Here is a 15,948-nt window from a genome sequence, read left to right as displayed (position 1 = left end):
GAAGAGACCTTGTGGGCCATCCAGTCCAACCCCATGCCAAGAAGCAGGAAAATCGCATTCAACTTTAAGGAGTCTCCCCCAGGGGAGGAAACAGCAAGGCTTTGAAACTACAAGGCTATCACATGCTAATCAAGCTGGCCAATTGCAACATTCACACTTGCCTCAGGCAGACGAGTTCTTTCTCCCACCCTGGGTATTATTCCACAGATACATAAACCGCACTTGCATGGCTCCTTCCTACCTATGGGGATCCTCCGTTGCCCACCTTGAATTGCACTGAACAGCCTTGCAGCTTCAAACAGGCTGCTTCCCATTACATTATTTTCCATAACAATTGACTACGCCACACCAACCCATGGCCGAGCACAGCTAGACATATTCCAGACAGGAAACAACCAGAGCCAGCTAACACCTCTCAACAAAGGATTCCTGCTCAGAGTCATCATCATCATTATTATTGGGTTCCTGGGAACCATTAAAATGAACAAAACCTGGCAGCCAACATTAAAAAACTACAATCTGGACAGTAAACAAAGAACAACACTCTGAAAATAAGGGTATTCCAGAGAGGAAACAACCAGAGCCAGCTAACACCTCCCAACATAGGATTCCCCCAGGGAGGGAACAGCCACACTTTGAATCTGCAAGCCCATTCAATGCTAATCAAAGTGACTAATTACATCATCCATACTTGCCTTCACAAACAAAAACTCACAGCTAGTAATATACAGTAGAGTCTCACTTATCCAACATAAACGGGCCGGCAGAATGTTGGATAAGCGAATATGTTGGATAATAAGGAGGCATTAAGGAAAAGCCTATTAAACATCAAATTACGTTATGATTTTACAAATGAAGCACCAAAACATCATGTTAGACGACAAATTTGGCAGAAAAAGTATTTCAATACGCAGTAATGCTATGTAGTAATTATTGTATTTATGAATTTAGCACCAAAATATCACGATATATTGAAAACATTGACTACAAAAATGCGTTGGATAATCCAGAACGTTGGATAAGCGAGTTTTGGATAAGTGAGACTCTAGAAGAAAATTGTCAAGTCCCTATAACTCCTAGAATACATACAGATTTTCACTTTTATTATGTGTATAGATATTGTATTATATCATAAGTTGTAGCATATATAATATATAACTACAAACTCTCCAACTCTCCACTCAGCGCTGGCTGATTGTATTTGGGAGCAACAGTAAAAAAAAAAGTAACTTTCTAACCCAAGAACTTCCCCAAACCACCCCCCAAGAACTCCCTCCAGCTCCAGCCTAGGACTGAGCATGTGCCCAAAGGGTTAATTCAATCTGTCAATCAAGGCCGTCCTTGACCAATCGGGGAACATTTTGTCCCGCCCACATCGCTTTAAGCGTCGTCGCTGTCGTCAGGCGACGCTAAACTCCTTTTCCCTCAGGCGCATGCGCGTGTCCTTTTGTGCCGTTTAACCCCGCCCCTCGTCTTCTCCTCCCCAAAATGGCGGCGGCCACAAGCGGCGAGGCGGTGGTTTGTGGCGACGGCCCCGCGGGTGGCGGGAAAAGGGGCCACTTGGGGATTCCGGAGGCCGTTTTCGTGGTGAGTGGATGGCAGGGAAAGGGGGCGAGCGGGAGGCCGAGAAGCTTCCACTCGGAACCGAATACCGTTGGGCCTGGAAGGCTCTGAGGGGAGGGGGTCCCATCTGCGCATGCGCAGGGTTGCCACTGGGAAAGGGAGGGCAGTGGAGGTTTGCAGGCCTCAATCTCCAGTAGAGAAGAACGAAAGTGGTTTTAAGCCTTCCCTGAGGTCTCATCAAACAGCACTGTTGCCATACTGTTATTCCCCTTTAACTGCTTATTTTATTTCATGTCAAAAGCATTGCGTTAATACTAATATTTTTGGTTACTGTGAGTTTTCCGGGCTGTGTGGCCATATTCCAGAAGCATTCTCTCCTGACGTTTCGCACACATCTAAGTTAGCCATCCTCGGAGGTTGTGTGGTTTGTTGGAAACTAGGCAAGTGGGGTTTATATATCTGGAAGGTCCAGGGCGGAAGAACTCTTGTCTGTTTGAGGCAAGTGCCAATCTTGCTATTGATCACCTTGATTAGTATTGAATAGCCTTACAGTATCAAAGCTTGGCTGCTTCCTGTCTGGGGTTATCCAAAAACGAATAAAACCGTGCCCAAACATGAATCAAAGAACATAAAAGTCACTGCAGACTGATTCAGCCAAGGAAGTCAGACATAGCAGAGCACCTGATAAACCAACCTGGGCACAGCATATGATCTGAGAATACAGAAATGCTGGACCATGCTTAACAACCACAAGCATGAGGACAAATTCAACAGAAAGGAGGGAACCAGGAAAATGAACAAAATCTGGCTACCAATATTAAGAAACTCTAAAATCAGAACAGTAAATAAAGAACAACATTCAGAAAACTGGGGAATTCCATACAGGAAACAATCAAGGCAGGTTTACACCTCCCAACAAAGGATTCCCCAGGCAGTAAACAACCAGACCTTGAAGCTGCAAGGCTATTCAGTGCTAATTAAGCTGGCCAGTTGCAACATTCACACTTTTTTTAAAAAATAAATTTTTATTTTTTTAAACACAAAAAATACATACCGTAGACATACAAAACATTTACAATTCCCACCACCAACACGAGGATTGTTTTCTTTTTACATATTCATTTCTTTATGAGACAATTTTTATATCTTTATCTTAATCCATTTCCAACCTATATACTATATAACATTTGTATCTTATTTCTTATGGCTTGATCTCCAGATTGATTCATGATATAGTTCTTTACCATTGTCCATCTTTCTTCCATTTCTCTTGTTCTATTTTCATTAGTTTTTACAACATTTAGTTTCACATTCATAATTTCAAATTCCATTTGCTCCACCATATATTGGTACCATTTATTTACTGTCCATTTTGATTTATCTTTCCATCCTAATACTATTACTGCTTGTGCACATTCAATTATTGCTTCTTTTATTTCCCTTTTATTTCCCATTTCCTCTCTTTTCCCTAATACCGCTATTTCCTTTGTTATGACCCACTCATTTCCTAGTATTTGATTTGACTCATTTTGTATAGTCTGCCAAAAATATTGTACATGTTCACATTCCCACATCATGTGCATAAACCGCCCTTTCTGATGACATCCATGCCAGCAGTGACTACTCCCCTTTTTATAGTAGTATGCTAATTGGCAGGGTGTACGATACCATTTGTGCAATATTTTCCTCCTCATTTCTCGTACTCTGGTATTCCTTTTCATCCCTATTGTCTCTACCACATTTCTCATCTCTTGTTCTGTGATTTGCAGCTCCGTTTCCCACATACTTTTCAGATCCCGTATTATACATCCATCAGCCTCTATGAGCATTGTATATATTTTGCTGGCCTGTGCCTTCTTTCCTTCCCCCTTTTCTCTTATTATCTTTTCAAAGGCGTTATCTTCTCTCTTAACCATATTAATATTTTCTTTTATTTTGCAATATGCACAGATTGCTCTTATCTGTAACCAATTTTCTTCTCCAAGCCATTGTTTAATTTTATTTTCTCTTACCGTTCCCTCTCTGTCATATAGTTGTTCTAGTCTCTCTATTCCTTTTTCCTTCAATGTTTGAATATTTCTATTCATATTTGATTCCTTATCCTTATTGATTATCCATACTGTTGACATTTTAGATTTTAAGCTACTTATTCTCCCTTGCCATTTCTTCCACACTTGCATTGTTCCTTTCATTGGTCCTATTAATTTATCTATATTTCTCTTATCCCATTTTCTAAAGATTATTTCTTCACAATTAACTCCATTCATTTCCTTTTCAAATCTCACCCATTTTTTATTTGTCACTTGTAATTCTATTGCTCTTTCAATTTGGAAGGCAGCACTATATAGCTCTAGGCATGGACAGCCCCATCCCCCTTTCATTTCTTTTGCAATTATCAATTTTTTCCTTACTCTTGGTCTTTTCCCTCCTTCAACCCAATAATTTAGTTTCCTATCCCATTCCTTTAATTTTGCCATGGGAGGAATTCCTGGGAGAGCCTGAAATAAATACATCATTTTTGGAATTATCAATATTTTCAATGCCCTTATCCTAGACATCTGTCTCAAATTTTTATTCTTCCACCTACTCATTTGTTTTAACATTCTCTTCCATGCCATTCTATAATTTCCATCTATTATTTTATCAAGTGTCTTAAATATCCAAATTCCCAAATACTTCATCTTTTTAATACCCAATTTTAAACCTGATTCCTTCCTTATCTCTAATTGTTCCTTCGGTGGCGTATTAATAAATACTATCTCTGATTTCTCCATATTTACTGATAGCCCTGATACTTTTTTAAACTCCCTCAATATTATTTTCATTGATTTAATCATTTCCCTTGGTCTCTGTGTTAAAATTATTGCATCGTCCGCATACAGGTTCAATCTCAACTCCTCCTTCCTCCCAATCTTATACCCTTCCCATGTTTCATCCATCCTTATTTTATATGCTAGGGGTTCTATTACCAGAGCAAATAACATTGGGGATAATGGACAACCTTGTTTGGTCCCGTTCTCAATTTGAATGTTTTCCGTTCTTTGTCCATTCACTCTAATACAAGCCGTATTCTCCCTATGCAACATTCACACTTGCCTGCAACAGACAAGAGTTCTTTCTCCCACCCTGGACATCATTCTACAGATACATAAATCCCACTTGCCTAGTTTCTAACAGACCTCACAGCCTGCGAGGATGCCTGCCATAGATGTGGGTGAAATGTCAGGAGAGAATGCTTCTGGAACAAGGCTAAACAGCCCGGAAAACTCACAGCAACCCAGACCGTCACTTGTTTATTGCTTGTGCCATCTTTTCCTTGCAACTTCTATTTTTATTGCTCATTTATTATCTTTATTATTTATTATCATATTATCATCTTATTATCTTTGTGAGTTTTCTTTCTGCGTGTTTCTCATGGCAGACCCTTCAATTGATTTCTTTTATGTGAAAAGACTAAGACTATTTATTAATCAAACCTTCTATTCTTCATTTATTAAATCAGGTCCTTGCCCCCTTCATCATGATAGAGACTTCATTCTTCTCCTCGAAAGGTGTAACTACCTTGGAGTCTCATTGCTGGGTGCCCAAAAGGCAGGAAGTAAATGTTATGGCAGGCTTTCTCTACCCAAGGGTCATAGCTTTATTTAATGTATGCTGGTTTTATAGGAATGCAATGTGACTGCCTTCAAGCCATTGACAACTTACTTAGTTTTAATTCTACTTGTTGCTGTTTGACTTGTTTTAATTATTGTAGGCTTCCTTCTGTTTTAATATTTAGATGCTGTAGGTTTTTAATTACATTATTTTTAATGCTGCGTCCCACTTGCGGTTTCAATCAAGAGAGAAAAGTAGGATATTAATATTAATATTGTTATTATTATAATGATACTGTTCCTTAAAGTTGCTACAAAATTATGGTGACCTTAAGCAAACCTATCATGGGGTTTTCATGGTGAGATTTGTTCAGTGGAGATTTGCCTTTGCCTTCCTTTGAAGCAGAGAATGTGTGATTGGCACTTGAATGGGACAAAGAATAAGAAAAATCTAATGCTCCAATTAGTTTAAAGCCAGTTTCATATACTTGCCATGAAGAAGACAGACTTGTTTTCAGTTTCTAATGCAGAGTTAGTGCTTTTCAGGATGACTCTTTCCTTTACCTAGGTGTGAAGAGAGATTTTAATTCAAGAGACTTGGGGCCAGGAATTTATACTGATTAGAATTAATGTATTGCCGTTACAGACACCTTTTCCCTTATATTCTTGTTCCCTCGTGGCCCCATTTTTGCTGCAATCGTACATTTTTGCAAGCACTCGCTATTTGAATTTGATGTTGGGAGACCTTAGTTAAAAAAAACTTGTACTGAACTAGTTGATCCATTTAGATTCATGTTGAAAGAGTTCTGTGTACATTTACATGCTGGGATTGTTCATGATACATTTTGAATACTACAGACATATTTGGCTGGCAAATTCTCTATATAAGGAACTGCAAAGGGGATAGGAGTGCCAAATTTTTATTTCCAAGGCTTCTCAATAGACTTGATTTTTACCAACTGTACATGCAGAGAAATTTTGCACAGTCTGTAGGGATCAGCTCACTAGCTGAGAAAGCTTCTTAAAATCAGGATGAGACAAATAGCCAGTGGCAACGATTAGCTGCGACTGCTGAATCTTCAAAAGCAGCTTACCTTTGAGCACTGGGTACCAGAATGATCAAAGAGTGTGACTTTTGGCTTCCTGCCTTGTTTGAGGACATCCAGGGACATGTGAGTGTTAGCTGTTGGCAGCGAAATGCTGGTGCTCATGAGGCCCAGCCTTGCTCCAGCAAGCCAGATTGGGTCCTGAAACATGCCTTTGGGAGACAAGGAACAGCCCCCCAATTAATGTCTGAGCTTGTGTTGTCTATGTAGCACCTACAATACTCTTGGTGTATCGTAAACATGATGGTGTTATGCAGTTGGGGATTTTATGCCTATTTCTCCTTTGGAACCATGTATGCTTCCTTGCTTTTATGTTGCTGGTTCCAGGTGTTGGGGGACCCTTAGATGTCCCCGTTTCTCCATCACAATTGCTTCAAAAACTGATCTTTCCTACAGCATTCTCATTTGCCAACCAGTGAGTGGTATCCAAATAGCTACTGCTTTTTCCTATCTCCATTACTATTTGCTTGTCTGTAGTTTCTTAATCTGGTCCTAAAGTCTCTTATTGATGGGCTTTTTCTGGAGATGTGGACATTAGCAATGTTTGACAAACCAGTATTTGGTGCTACTGCTGTAAAACAACTGGGCATTGGCCAATTACCCCAGCTGTTTACTACATAATCCAAAGATTTTGAAGATATTAACACTTACTCTGTATTTTTTCTTGAAGGAAGATGTAGACTCTTTTATGAAACAACCAGGAAATGAAACTGCAGACATAGTCCTCAAGAGACTGGATGAACAGTATCAGAAATATAAGTTTATGGAACTTAACCTTGCCCAGAAGAAAAGGAGGTGGGTATTATATGGTGGTTTTTATAACAGACCATTCTACAGTACAAATCCCTAAATCATTATGCAGCTTGAGCAGAAAAGAGAAAGTTACCATACAGTAGAACTGTCTGTGATCCACAGAGTTTGTGGCTAAATTAACTTCATTCTTATTTGCAGAATCAAATATCTTGATAGTAGCAGTTCTGTTTTGTTTTTGCTTCCAAATATAAAGCAGGCTCTATTTTTAGTAAACTTTGTGAAAGTAATATTTTTGTCTGTCTTTTAATCACAGGTTAAAAAACCAGATTCCAGAAATTAAGCAAACATTAGAAATCTTAAAGCACATGCAAAAGAAAAAGGTGAGTAATTTTGACTGTTCATTTCTAAGTACACAGTTGTCAACAGGGAACTGTTGGATGTTCAGTGTAATTTAATTTCTTTGAATAAAGTAATTGTTTTGGAGTAGGCGGTGAGGTATTGGATGATTATGTGTAGTCGTTGTATGTCTGCCTTCCCAAATCTGGCTCCATCCAGATCCATTCGGCTACATGCAACTCCTGCCATCTGCCCAGAGCAGAAAATTGTTACTAATAATGTCTGTTAACCTGTGTTGAATTGTTTTCTGTCTTTTCCAAAGGAATCTACAAACCCAATGGAAACCAGATTTTTATTGGCAGATAACCTCTATTGTAAAGCTTCAGTACCTCCGACAGACAAAGTCTGTCTCTGGTTGGGGGTAAGTAATTGTTGAGTAAGTATACACTTCTAGAATTAAAACCATCCATCCTGGTACTTGTTTTATTCTAGCTGTTAATTTGGCCAGATGGTATTGTGCGGTCTGAGTGGTTGCATATGGACTTGGCATTACCTTTTCCAGTCAGTGACAAACATTTGGAGCTACAGAGGTGGGACTCTGAACAAGGCTAAAAATTATTCTCCAAATTATAGCTCAGTTGGGTAATCGAAAAGAAGCCATGTTCCCCCTCTTCCTTCCGTCTCATGCTCTGTTTTATTTCTTTGTATAGTTTTGACCAATTTGAAATCAGAGTTTACCTTCTGAAGTGGTTTGGAAATATATAGTTTCTCGGCATGGATGTGTTTGATACCAGAAATGGAAAAAAAGCATACAGTTTGGTTCAGAGCTGCAGTGGACAATTTGATTTGAGCCATTTAGTTGGTGTTGTCACAATATTATGTGGTGTTTTTGTTCACACTTGCTCTTGTGTAATTTCTGATCTGTTGGAATGTCACAAGAAAACAAGTGATGAATTGCTGGCTTAGTTCAGAAGGGAACAGGATAATTGCTGGACACTTTGCTCTGAACTCTATCCACTTCATGGCAGTTCTAGAAAAGGAAAACTGTTGCTATGGTCTCAAATGAAAAATCAATAGATACCTATATTTTACATTTTAACAAAAATCTGAGAGAAAGTCAGAACCAGACCTAGTGCTTTAGAGATGCTTTTAGCTTGAAACAATTTTTAAAAACATTTAAGCTTTTCCAATTTAAATTTGGTTTTTAGGCCAATGTAATGTTGGAGTACGATATTGATGAGGCCCAGGCACTGCTAGAAAAGAATCTCTCCACAGCCACAAGAAACCTGGAGTCTCTAGAGGAAGACCTGGATTTTCTTAGGGATCAATTCACTACTACAGAAGTCAGTATCCTTTTAACACTCCAGATCAAACTATTGTGCTGCATATCACTTTGCTCATCCCTTGTGCTAATTTGTTTGATGATGCCGTTGGGAAAGAACTTTGTCGAGAAAGTTAATACTGTCTCAGCTATTGGGGAAAATGAAGGCTTTAATGCCTTAACTCCTATGTTGATAAACCTTTAAACCTTGTCTTCAGGCTGCCATTTCTGCTGGCATGACATAGAGTTGCTCACTACAAATTTCTACTGTATTCACCCTTCCTCTGTGCAAATGTTGGGTATGAAAACAACAATGTGAAATATTCACAAAGCAAACTTGTTGTGTTAATTCTTTGAAATGGGCAAAATAACACAAGGATAGAAGTTGGTACTTTCACTGTACACGGAACAATGGCTTCCTTAACTGTACTTCCAGATATGGCTAGGGTTTATAATTGGGATGTAAAGCGAAGGAACAAGGACGACCCATCCAAAAGCAAAGCATAGTTCTGCCGGTTTTAAAAACAGCTCTGATTTTCAAAGTATTTTTTTATTTTTAAAATGGCCCCTTTCTGGTTCATCTTTCAACAAACAGACTGTTTAATTTAATTGCTTTCGTTGAGAACATAAACACCTAAAATAATGATGAGCTGCTCCTTATTTATTTGCAAGCTGTATTCAGTTCCATGCATGCGACATGAAATTATGGCTGGTTGGGGAAAGGAGCCCCAAGGGATTTGGCTTTGCTGGCCTTAGAAACAAATCTGTTACAGGGAAAGCATTACCCTGAGGGTTTGTCTGAAAAGGTAAGGTGCATTTTGGATTTCTGAGACTAGAACATTTCAGCAAGGGTTGCTTTATCTTCTTGGCCAGAGAGCAAAATCCATGAAGGGGAGAAATCTGTTAGCAGAATGAAGTTTGTGTCCATTGCACTCCTGCCCTTTGGCATTGCTGCTCAAACAATTCCCAATTCTGTTCTCAGTGTGGCTTTAAGTACCTCACACAAACATGGCAGCTTATAAAAAAAGGATGAAACAGTTGAAAAAACAGAGACCCGTATATGGTCTTCCTCAGTTCTGTGTTACCATAATATCTTTATTTGTCTGAAATTTGGGAGCATCCGGATGCCGATCCCTTGCTGCATTTGGTCAACACACTTGCCGTCCTTTGTGTCTCGTTCGGATGTCTTAATGCTTGCAAAGGCACTCTGTGAAACCTACAATTAAACATGGATGGTGCATTTGAGCCTTGCTCCCATCGTTAACAAGTGGAACCTTATTCCCATGTTGCTTATTATGAAGCTTTGCAAAAGTGTTGCCTTGACACCTTTCAATTTCTTTTCATTTTTTGAAACGGCGCTACACACCCGATGGTCAAATTAGCAGCATTGCTGGCAAGGCAAGGTACACTTCAGAATTAAAAGCAAATGTTAACCGTGTTCTAGTTTCATGTCATAAATAATTCCTGTAAAGTTTTTTGTACTTTCTTTCATTATATTAAAGACAGTGAAACTCGAAATGCTTCTGGCAGAAACCTCTTGTGCCTCTTTCTTTTCAGCATAAGAACATCTAAAGCTGTCACACATTTCTTGTAGTTTTCAGTGCGATGGAAGATAACATAGATACTCCCAAAACGCCAAAGCATGTGTTCTTGTCAAAAGGCATTTAAAGAGAAATAAATAATGGCCAAAATCCTGACCCAGAGCTTCTTCATAAGTGGACTTAACTCTGCAAGAACAACAATGGGCAGTAAGAGGCATCTTCACAATTCTTAAATGGGGTTTCTTAAAAATTTCTGCTATATAACTGATTGGCCCTTTAAACCAGTGTTTCTCAAACTGTGCTCCTCCAGGTATTTGAACTTCAGCTCCCTGAAATCCCAGCCAGTTTACCAGTTGTTAGGAATTGTGGAAGTTGATCTCCAAAACATCTGGAGGAGCACAATTGGAGAGACTCTGCTTTAAACCAACAGATTCAAGTAAAAGAACATTTCTTTATCATGTGAGAAGTATCTTGAGAACATACTGCAGGTCACTTCTGGTGTGAGAGAATTGGCCGTCTACAGAGATATTGCCCAGGGGATGCCCGGATGTGTTACCATCCTGCTGGGAGGCTTCTCTCATGTCCCCACAAGCTAGAGCTGACGGACGGGAGCTCACCCCATCTTGTGGATTCAAACCTCCAACCTTCAGATCAGCAACTCAACCTTCAAGTCAGCAGTTCAGTCAGCACAAGGGTTTAATCCATTGCACCACTGCAGCTCCTAAAAGAACAATAAAACACGTTCCTGCCCTCAAACTTGTAATGTAGATCAGGGGTCAAGCTCATTTTCATCAAAAGGCCCCATCAGCTTTATGGACTGTTGAATCTGTGGACAAAGAGGTCCAACTGTACTGTTTTTTTCCCTAGTGGTCAGTGCTCTTTTAGTTTTTAACCCAGATTCGGTAAAAACTGAAAGACAGCTGCAAAGTTGGACACATGTGATCTAGCTGGCATCTTGAGTTGGACACATGTGATCTAGCTGGCACAGATCCTTTCCCAGGATACCTTTCACCACTTTTGTATAGGTTTTTCCTAATCCTGCAAGGTTGAAATATTGTACAACTAATCATAGCAGGAACAACCATTTAAACTAAAATATATTAGTATTTTCCAGCCCTGTTCCCTTTAGTCCCGACCTGGCACGGGAATGTCCCTCCCAAAACTTTCATAACGTTAAATTGGTCCCTCAGACTTGATAAGAATTCTGCCTTTGCTCTTAACAAGATTAATCATTTAATCCTCATATACGTTTCATACTATTTCATTGTTGCAGTGTCCTTCCAAGGCATTGTGGGAAATTCCCATAATGTTCACAGGCAGCACTCTTATCAACTGGGACACAGAAGCTTGGGACCTTTTTTAAAAAATGAGACTGGACAGATCCCAACAGAAGATCTCTGAATGTCAGCATACAGCTGAACTTTCAGAATGGTGGATTCCAAATTTGTACAAACAGCATTACAGAGAAAGAGCCAACACAACTGCAGGCCATACACATTCCAGGGTTTGTTCCAAGCGAATTATCAGCTATCCATAATTAAGAGGAATTAACCATCGTTTCATACTTTTTAAGGGATTAACTTGGCAGTCATATTGGAATAGTTAGTATGCTGGCTCCTTTTGCACAAAAATAACTTGTTGAAACATAAAGAGACAAAATCAGATTTCTGCATGAAGTTGAAAACACCAGTGGATTCCATTATAAACTGTGTATGTTTATTATTTACCCGACTCAGTCTTAGGTTTGCTGGATACAGAGCTACTAAATGGCTTGATGAAAAAAAGGCAAGAGGAAGAAATAAAAAAAACGAGGATTTCTTCCCTCTTTACAAGTTTTGAATGTTACATGATAACCATTTTGCTAGATACAAGCATAATTTTTTCATTCACGCACAGCTAAAAACAGCATATTATTGTCACATTTTCATTACAGTGCATACAACAGAAAGCTAGGAAAGAAGTGTACAATAGCATGTATTTTGTTTTTTAAACCTGGAGTTTCTGAGGAACTTTGAATCCAACATGCAGAATGCGATTGTGGGATTTGTGTCTTGTCCGTTTTTGTTTTGTTTTTTCCAGAAAGCAACCAAGGAAAAGAAAGAAGCTTCCTTTTTTTTTTACAGCCAGCCTCACCTTTCAACTTGCAGTAGTCAAAACACAAGCCAGTTAAGAAATGAGGCTTTCATCTTACAAAGTTTTTGTACAGAAGGATTTCCCCTGTGTCTTTTATATATAAGCTGCCTAAAAATATAAGGCAATATAAAAAAAGATTACATCACCAGGTTTCATCAGAATTATGGCCTATATCCAATTGTTAATCCCATCTGTAATAAACCCATTGAAATAAATAGGATTGACCTAAGTCTTAATTAACCATGTAGCAGTGGACTGAGTGGGTTTGCAGTAGCTAGGACTAGAAATTCGATTTAGGCCTCTAGATCGACTTAGAAGAATGTTATGTCTCCTATATATTGTACTTTCTTTTCTAATTGCAACGCATTATACGCTACAAATTAAAAGGCTCCAGATATAAGCAAATGTTCCTATTTGGTTTTATAGTCTGACATAGGATGCCATTCCGAACTATACTTACAGTAAAAAGAAAGTAACAGGGAACAGAGGAATGAAATGTAATGTGATGTAAATGTTCTGGAATCCTTCACACTGAATGTTTTTGCTAAAGGATGGCCCAAATCTCCCATGTTCAGGCCCTGCTTAAAAACAAAAAGTCTCAATCTGTTTTGGAATTTGGAAACGCCAGTAAGTGCCTGGCGAATTTCTTCAGGTGTGTATGGAAGGAATTATCAATACCTTCTCCAGGACTACACATTTGCTTTTAGGCCTAAGTCCAGCCGCTTAACCTGGACTTGAGTAGAGGATCAATAGCATTTCCATACGTGAGGATGTCCCACACAATCGATCTTTAGTGGGCCTTCTCTAGTTGACTAGCAATTGGATTCAGGCCTTAATGCATTATCTGAAATGTTTGCATTGGAAATAGTGGATAAATTCAGATTTCCTACTACCCCTAATATGAGGAAAATCACTGAAACTGAAGCCATGGAAGATTTTTAATCTCTCCCTGAAGAGGATGTAATTGAGATATACGCACTGCTAATGTGCTTGTGGAAGGTGAAATTCCAGTTGTCATCCTAAACAATTCAAAAGAATAGCTCCCAAGATCACACTTGGACCTGCTTTTAAATAGAAAGAGAAATGGCTGGCATACCTGCAGGAGATCCCAAGCCCAAGTCTGTGTATTTTCCATTAGACACGGTTTCCTTGCCCTCGCCTTCAGATTCCTGATGGCAAGTTGCCTTCAATGCTGTGGCCCAAACCCAAACGAGAGTTGGCCAAATCATGAAGAAAATTACAGCGTTATCTGATTGGTGAACAATTGCTCTCTTGGCCATGTAATTCAGTTTCAGGTAATCCTTTTCACCCAAGAGTTAAATTCAAAATTTTTGGTGTTCATTGGCACCAAAGGCCAAAAGGATGGGACCCAAACTCTGACCATGAGTAAGTTAGATCTTAGGGGAGGCATAATAATTTTTATAATAGAGAAAAATGTACAAAAGTTGGAAAACCCAACAAAAGGAATGGTATGTAGCCATGTCAAAGGATTCTTCACCCCAGTTTTCATTGAATTTGGATATGTTGTGCAACATTTGAGAGTGCATGAAGCAGTATGTTGAGACACAAACAAGGAACTTACGTTGACAGTTTTGTTCTTCCCAAAACAACAATCACACATCCATCCAGGATCAGAGGTGATGTTTGACGTATCACACTATAAATGTGTCTTCAAACACCAGGTGAAAATAGCGATTTAAAATTGGCAACAATCCCCTCCCCCATTTCTAATATCTTCAAATTGGTTGAATACAAGACTCTGGTAGAAAATTGAGATAAACTCTGATTTTCCTTGGCTTATATTACCTATGATGGTCCTAGTTTTATGTTCGACACAACTGCAATATGCTCATGTTATACTTCCACTGCATTTGCCATTCATTGTTAAGTCAGTCAAAGCCCAAGCTATGTCAGGCATATGCGTGTTTATGTCTTTTATTTTGGTTCTGGCTGACATCAGATAAGTAAACTGCAAAATGAGCAACGCGGTTAACTTGCATAAATAAAAATTACTAACATTGCCCTTTCTCTTCATGTAAACTTGCTTTTGTAGCAGTCTCCTAGAATTTGAAAGAACATTTCATTCCAAATCCAAACTATCCTGTGATCATGGATGGCCTAAAATTACGTCATGGCTGTTTTAAGAAAATGAAGTGAAGTATGGATGTATATCTGAAGATGCACAGATTCATCTTTAGGTAAATGGGTAATCTTGTATAACCTGGTGCCACACAAAGAACCCCTTTCCTGGCTCTGCATCTCAAACTTGCTCCATCCGGTGGTTCTTTACAAGATCACCCCCATGAGGCACACATTATTTCCCAAAGGATCTAAAGTGGCCTCATTCCAAAAACAGGGCCTTGGAAGTGTATTATTTTCTTTCCAGGAATTCAAGATAGTGCTAACCTTGCTTCAAACACATACATGGCTTTCTTGCTCCAAACAAACAACCACTTGATGGTTTACGCAGGGAAACCTTAAAGCTGCCCAGATCATTTCATATCTAACCCTACTTTCAAAACAATGATGTCCCTCCTTGCGCCTCTCCCCAACTTTTCTATAGCTTTCATCCGACCTGTTCTGCAGTTGTTTTCAATGAAATACACAAAGAACAAGCCCTGCTTTGCCTTCAAACGGCTCTCCCAAACTTGCTAAAATTGTCACTCTTGATCAAAATCCTTTGAGATGCTTTCTCTCCTTCCCTGAACCTTAGTTACAGTTTAAAACAACTTTAAATATTGCCTCCAGGTTGCTGTTGGCCGTAGACTGAATTCACACTTGAATGACTGAGAATTTTCCCAGGGCTTTTTACAGTAAAAAAATCATTAAACTATTTCTAGTTTAATATTAGAGAAACAATCACTAATCCATCAAATTCCTGGTAACAGGAGCCTTCAAAATGGGCTTGACTAATGAAGAAACATCTCTGTATTTTATCTGAGCTGCTTTGAGTCTCGTTTGAGAGGGGAAAGGGGGATACAAATAAGTAATAGTAAAATCATTATTTATTGGGTTATGTTTTAAGTAGGATGGTAAAGACCTAGCTAGCCTAACTCTCAGTATTTATGTTTTCCTTTTGGTAGTAACCATCATGGTAGCATAAAGAGAAGATCAACATGTTATGTTTTAATCTTCCTTAAAATATTATAATAGAAGCTACATTTTCACTCTTTGTATTTCTCCTCTTCTAAATCTGTGTCTTACTCATAGGCTAGTCTGACAATAGTTTCCAAATAAAGCACTCAAGGGCAGGTTTGCTTAAAATGGTGTGTAAAATCCTTCCAGCATTTACTACTCCCCAGCACCTTTGCTGCCTTACTCCTCCCCCTTTCCTACAATATATAGCATGCATCTGGGTTTGTTCCTACAAATGGGGTTTACAGATCCCCAATGTTTTATTCTTCTGAGGGTAAGAGCACTGGGGATTGGTGCCGGCCCTACTAATACCACCACCACCACCACCACCACCGTATACTTTGTATGAATGCCTCCATCATCCCATGTTCGTCTAGCAGGGTAAGTTTGGGTTAGTAAAGTCCAGCCTTACTTCTCTCGGCTTGGGCTCGCGCCATTAGCAGAGGCACCTCCGATCTGACTTGACC

The 15,948-nt window shown here is 39.1% G+C and overlaps 1 protein-coding gene across 2 annotated transcripts; it reads left to right on the top strand.

Annotated features, from left to right (window-relative positions):
* Window positions 1–1,429: 1,429 nt before the first annotated feature.
* vbp1 (VHL binding protein 1) lies at window positions 1,430–10,190 on the top strand. Of its 2 annotated transcripts, none has more exons than XM_003223397.4 (6): window positions 1,430–1,587; window positions 6,933–7,057; window positions 7,329–7,395; window positions 7,674–7,772; window positions 8,560–8,698; window positions 9,109–10,190. In XM_003223397.4, exons 1-6 carry the CDS (start codon window positions 1,489–1,491, stop codon window positions 9,177–9,179), a joined length of 600 nt encoding a protein of 199 aa, XP_003223445.1. In that variant the 5' UTR covers window positions 1,430–1,488; the 3' UTR covers window positions 9,180–10,190. The 2 variants fall into 2 exon arrangements, with proteins under 2 accessions (XP_003223445.1, XP_016850544.1); XM_016995055.2 differs by having other exon boundaries at window positions 1,446–1,587; window positions 6,937–7,057.
* Window positions 10,191–15,948: the final 5,758 nt, after the last annotated feature.

Source organism: Anolis carolinensis, unplaced genomic scaffold, assembly GCF_035594765.1.
Source record: "Anolis carolinensis isolate JA03-04 unplaced genomic scaffold, rAnoCar3.1.pri scaffold_12, whole genome shotgun sequence".
NCBI lineage: Eukaryota > Metazoa > Chordata > Lepidosauria > Squamata > Dactyloidae > Anolis > Anolis carolinensis.
Note: the sequence above shows the minus strand (reverse complement) of the source record. Positions and strands in the feature narration are given on the sequence as shown.

What these genes read in the sequence shown, in the direction of transcription:
- vbp1 (XM_003223397.4), top strand. Translation starts at nt 1,489, where the DNA reads ATGGCGGCGGCCACAAGCGGCGAGGCGGTGGTTTGTGGCGACGGCCCC. An exon ending in TTCCGGAGGCCGTTTTCGTG is followed by an intron (nt 1,588 to 6,932) that starts GTGAGTGGATGG and finishes TTTTTCTTGAAG; the next exon opens with GAAGATGTAGACTCTTTTAT. An exon ending in AGCACATGCAAAAGAAAAAG is followed by an intron (nt 7,396 to 7,673) that starts GTGAGTAATTTT and finishes TCTTTTCCAAAG; the next exon opens with GAATCTACAAACCCAATGGA.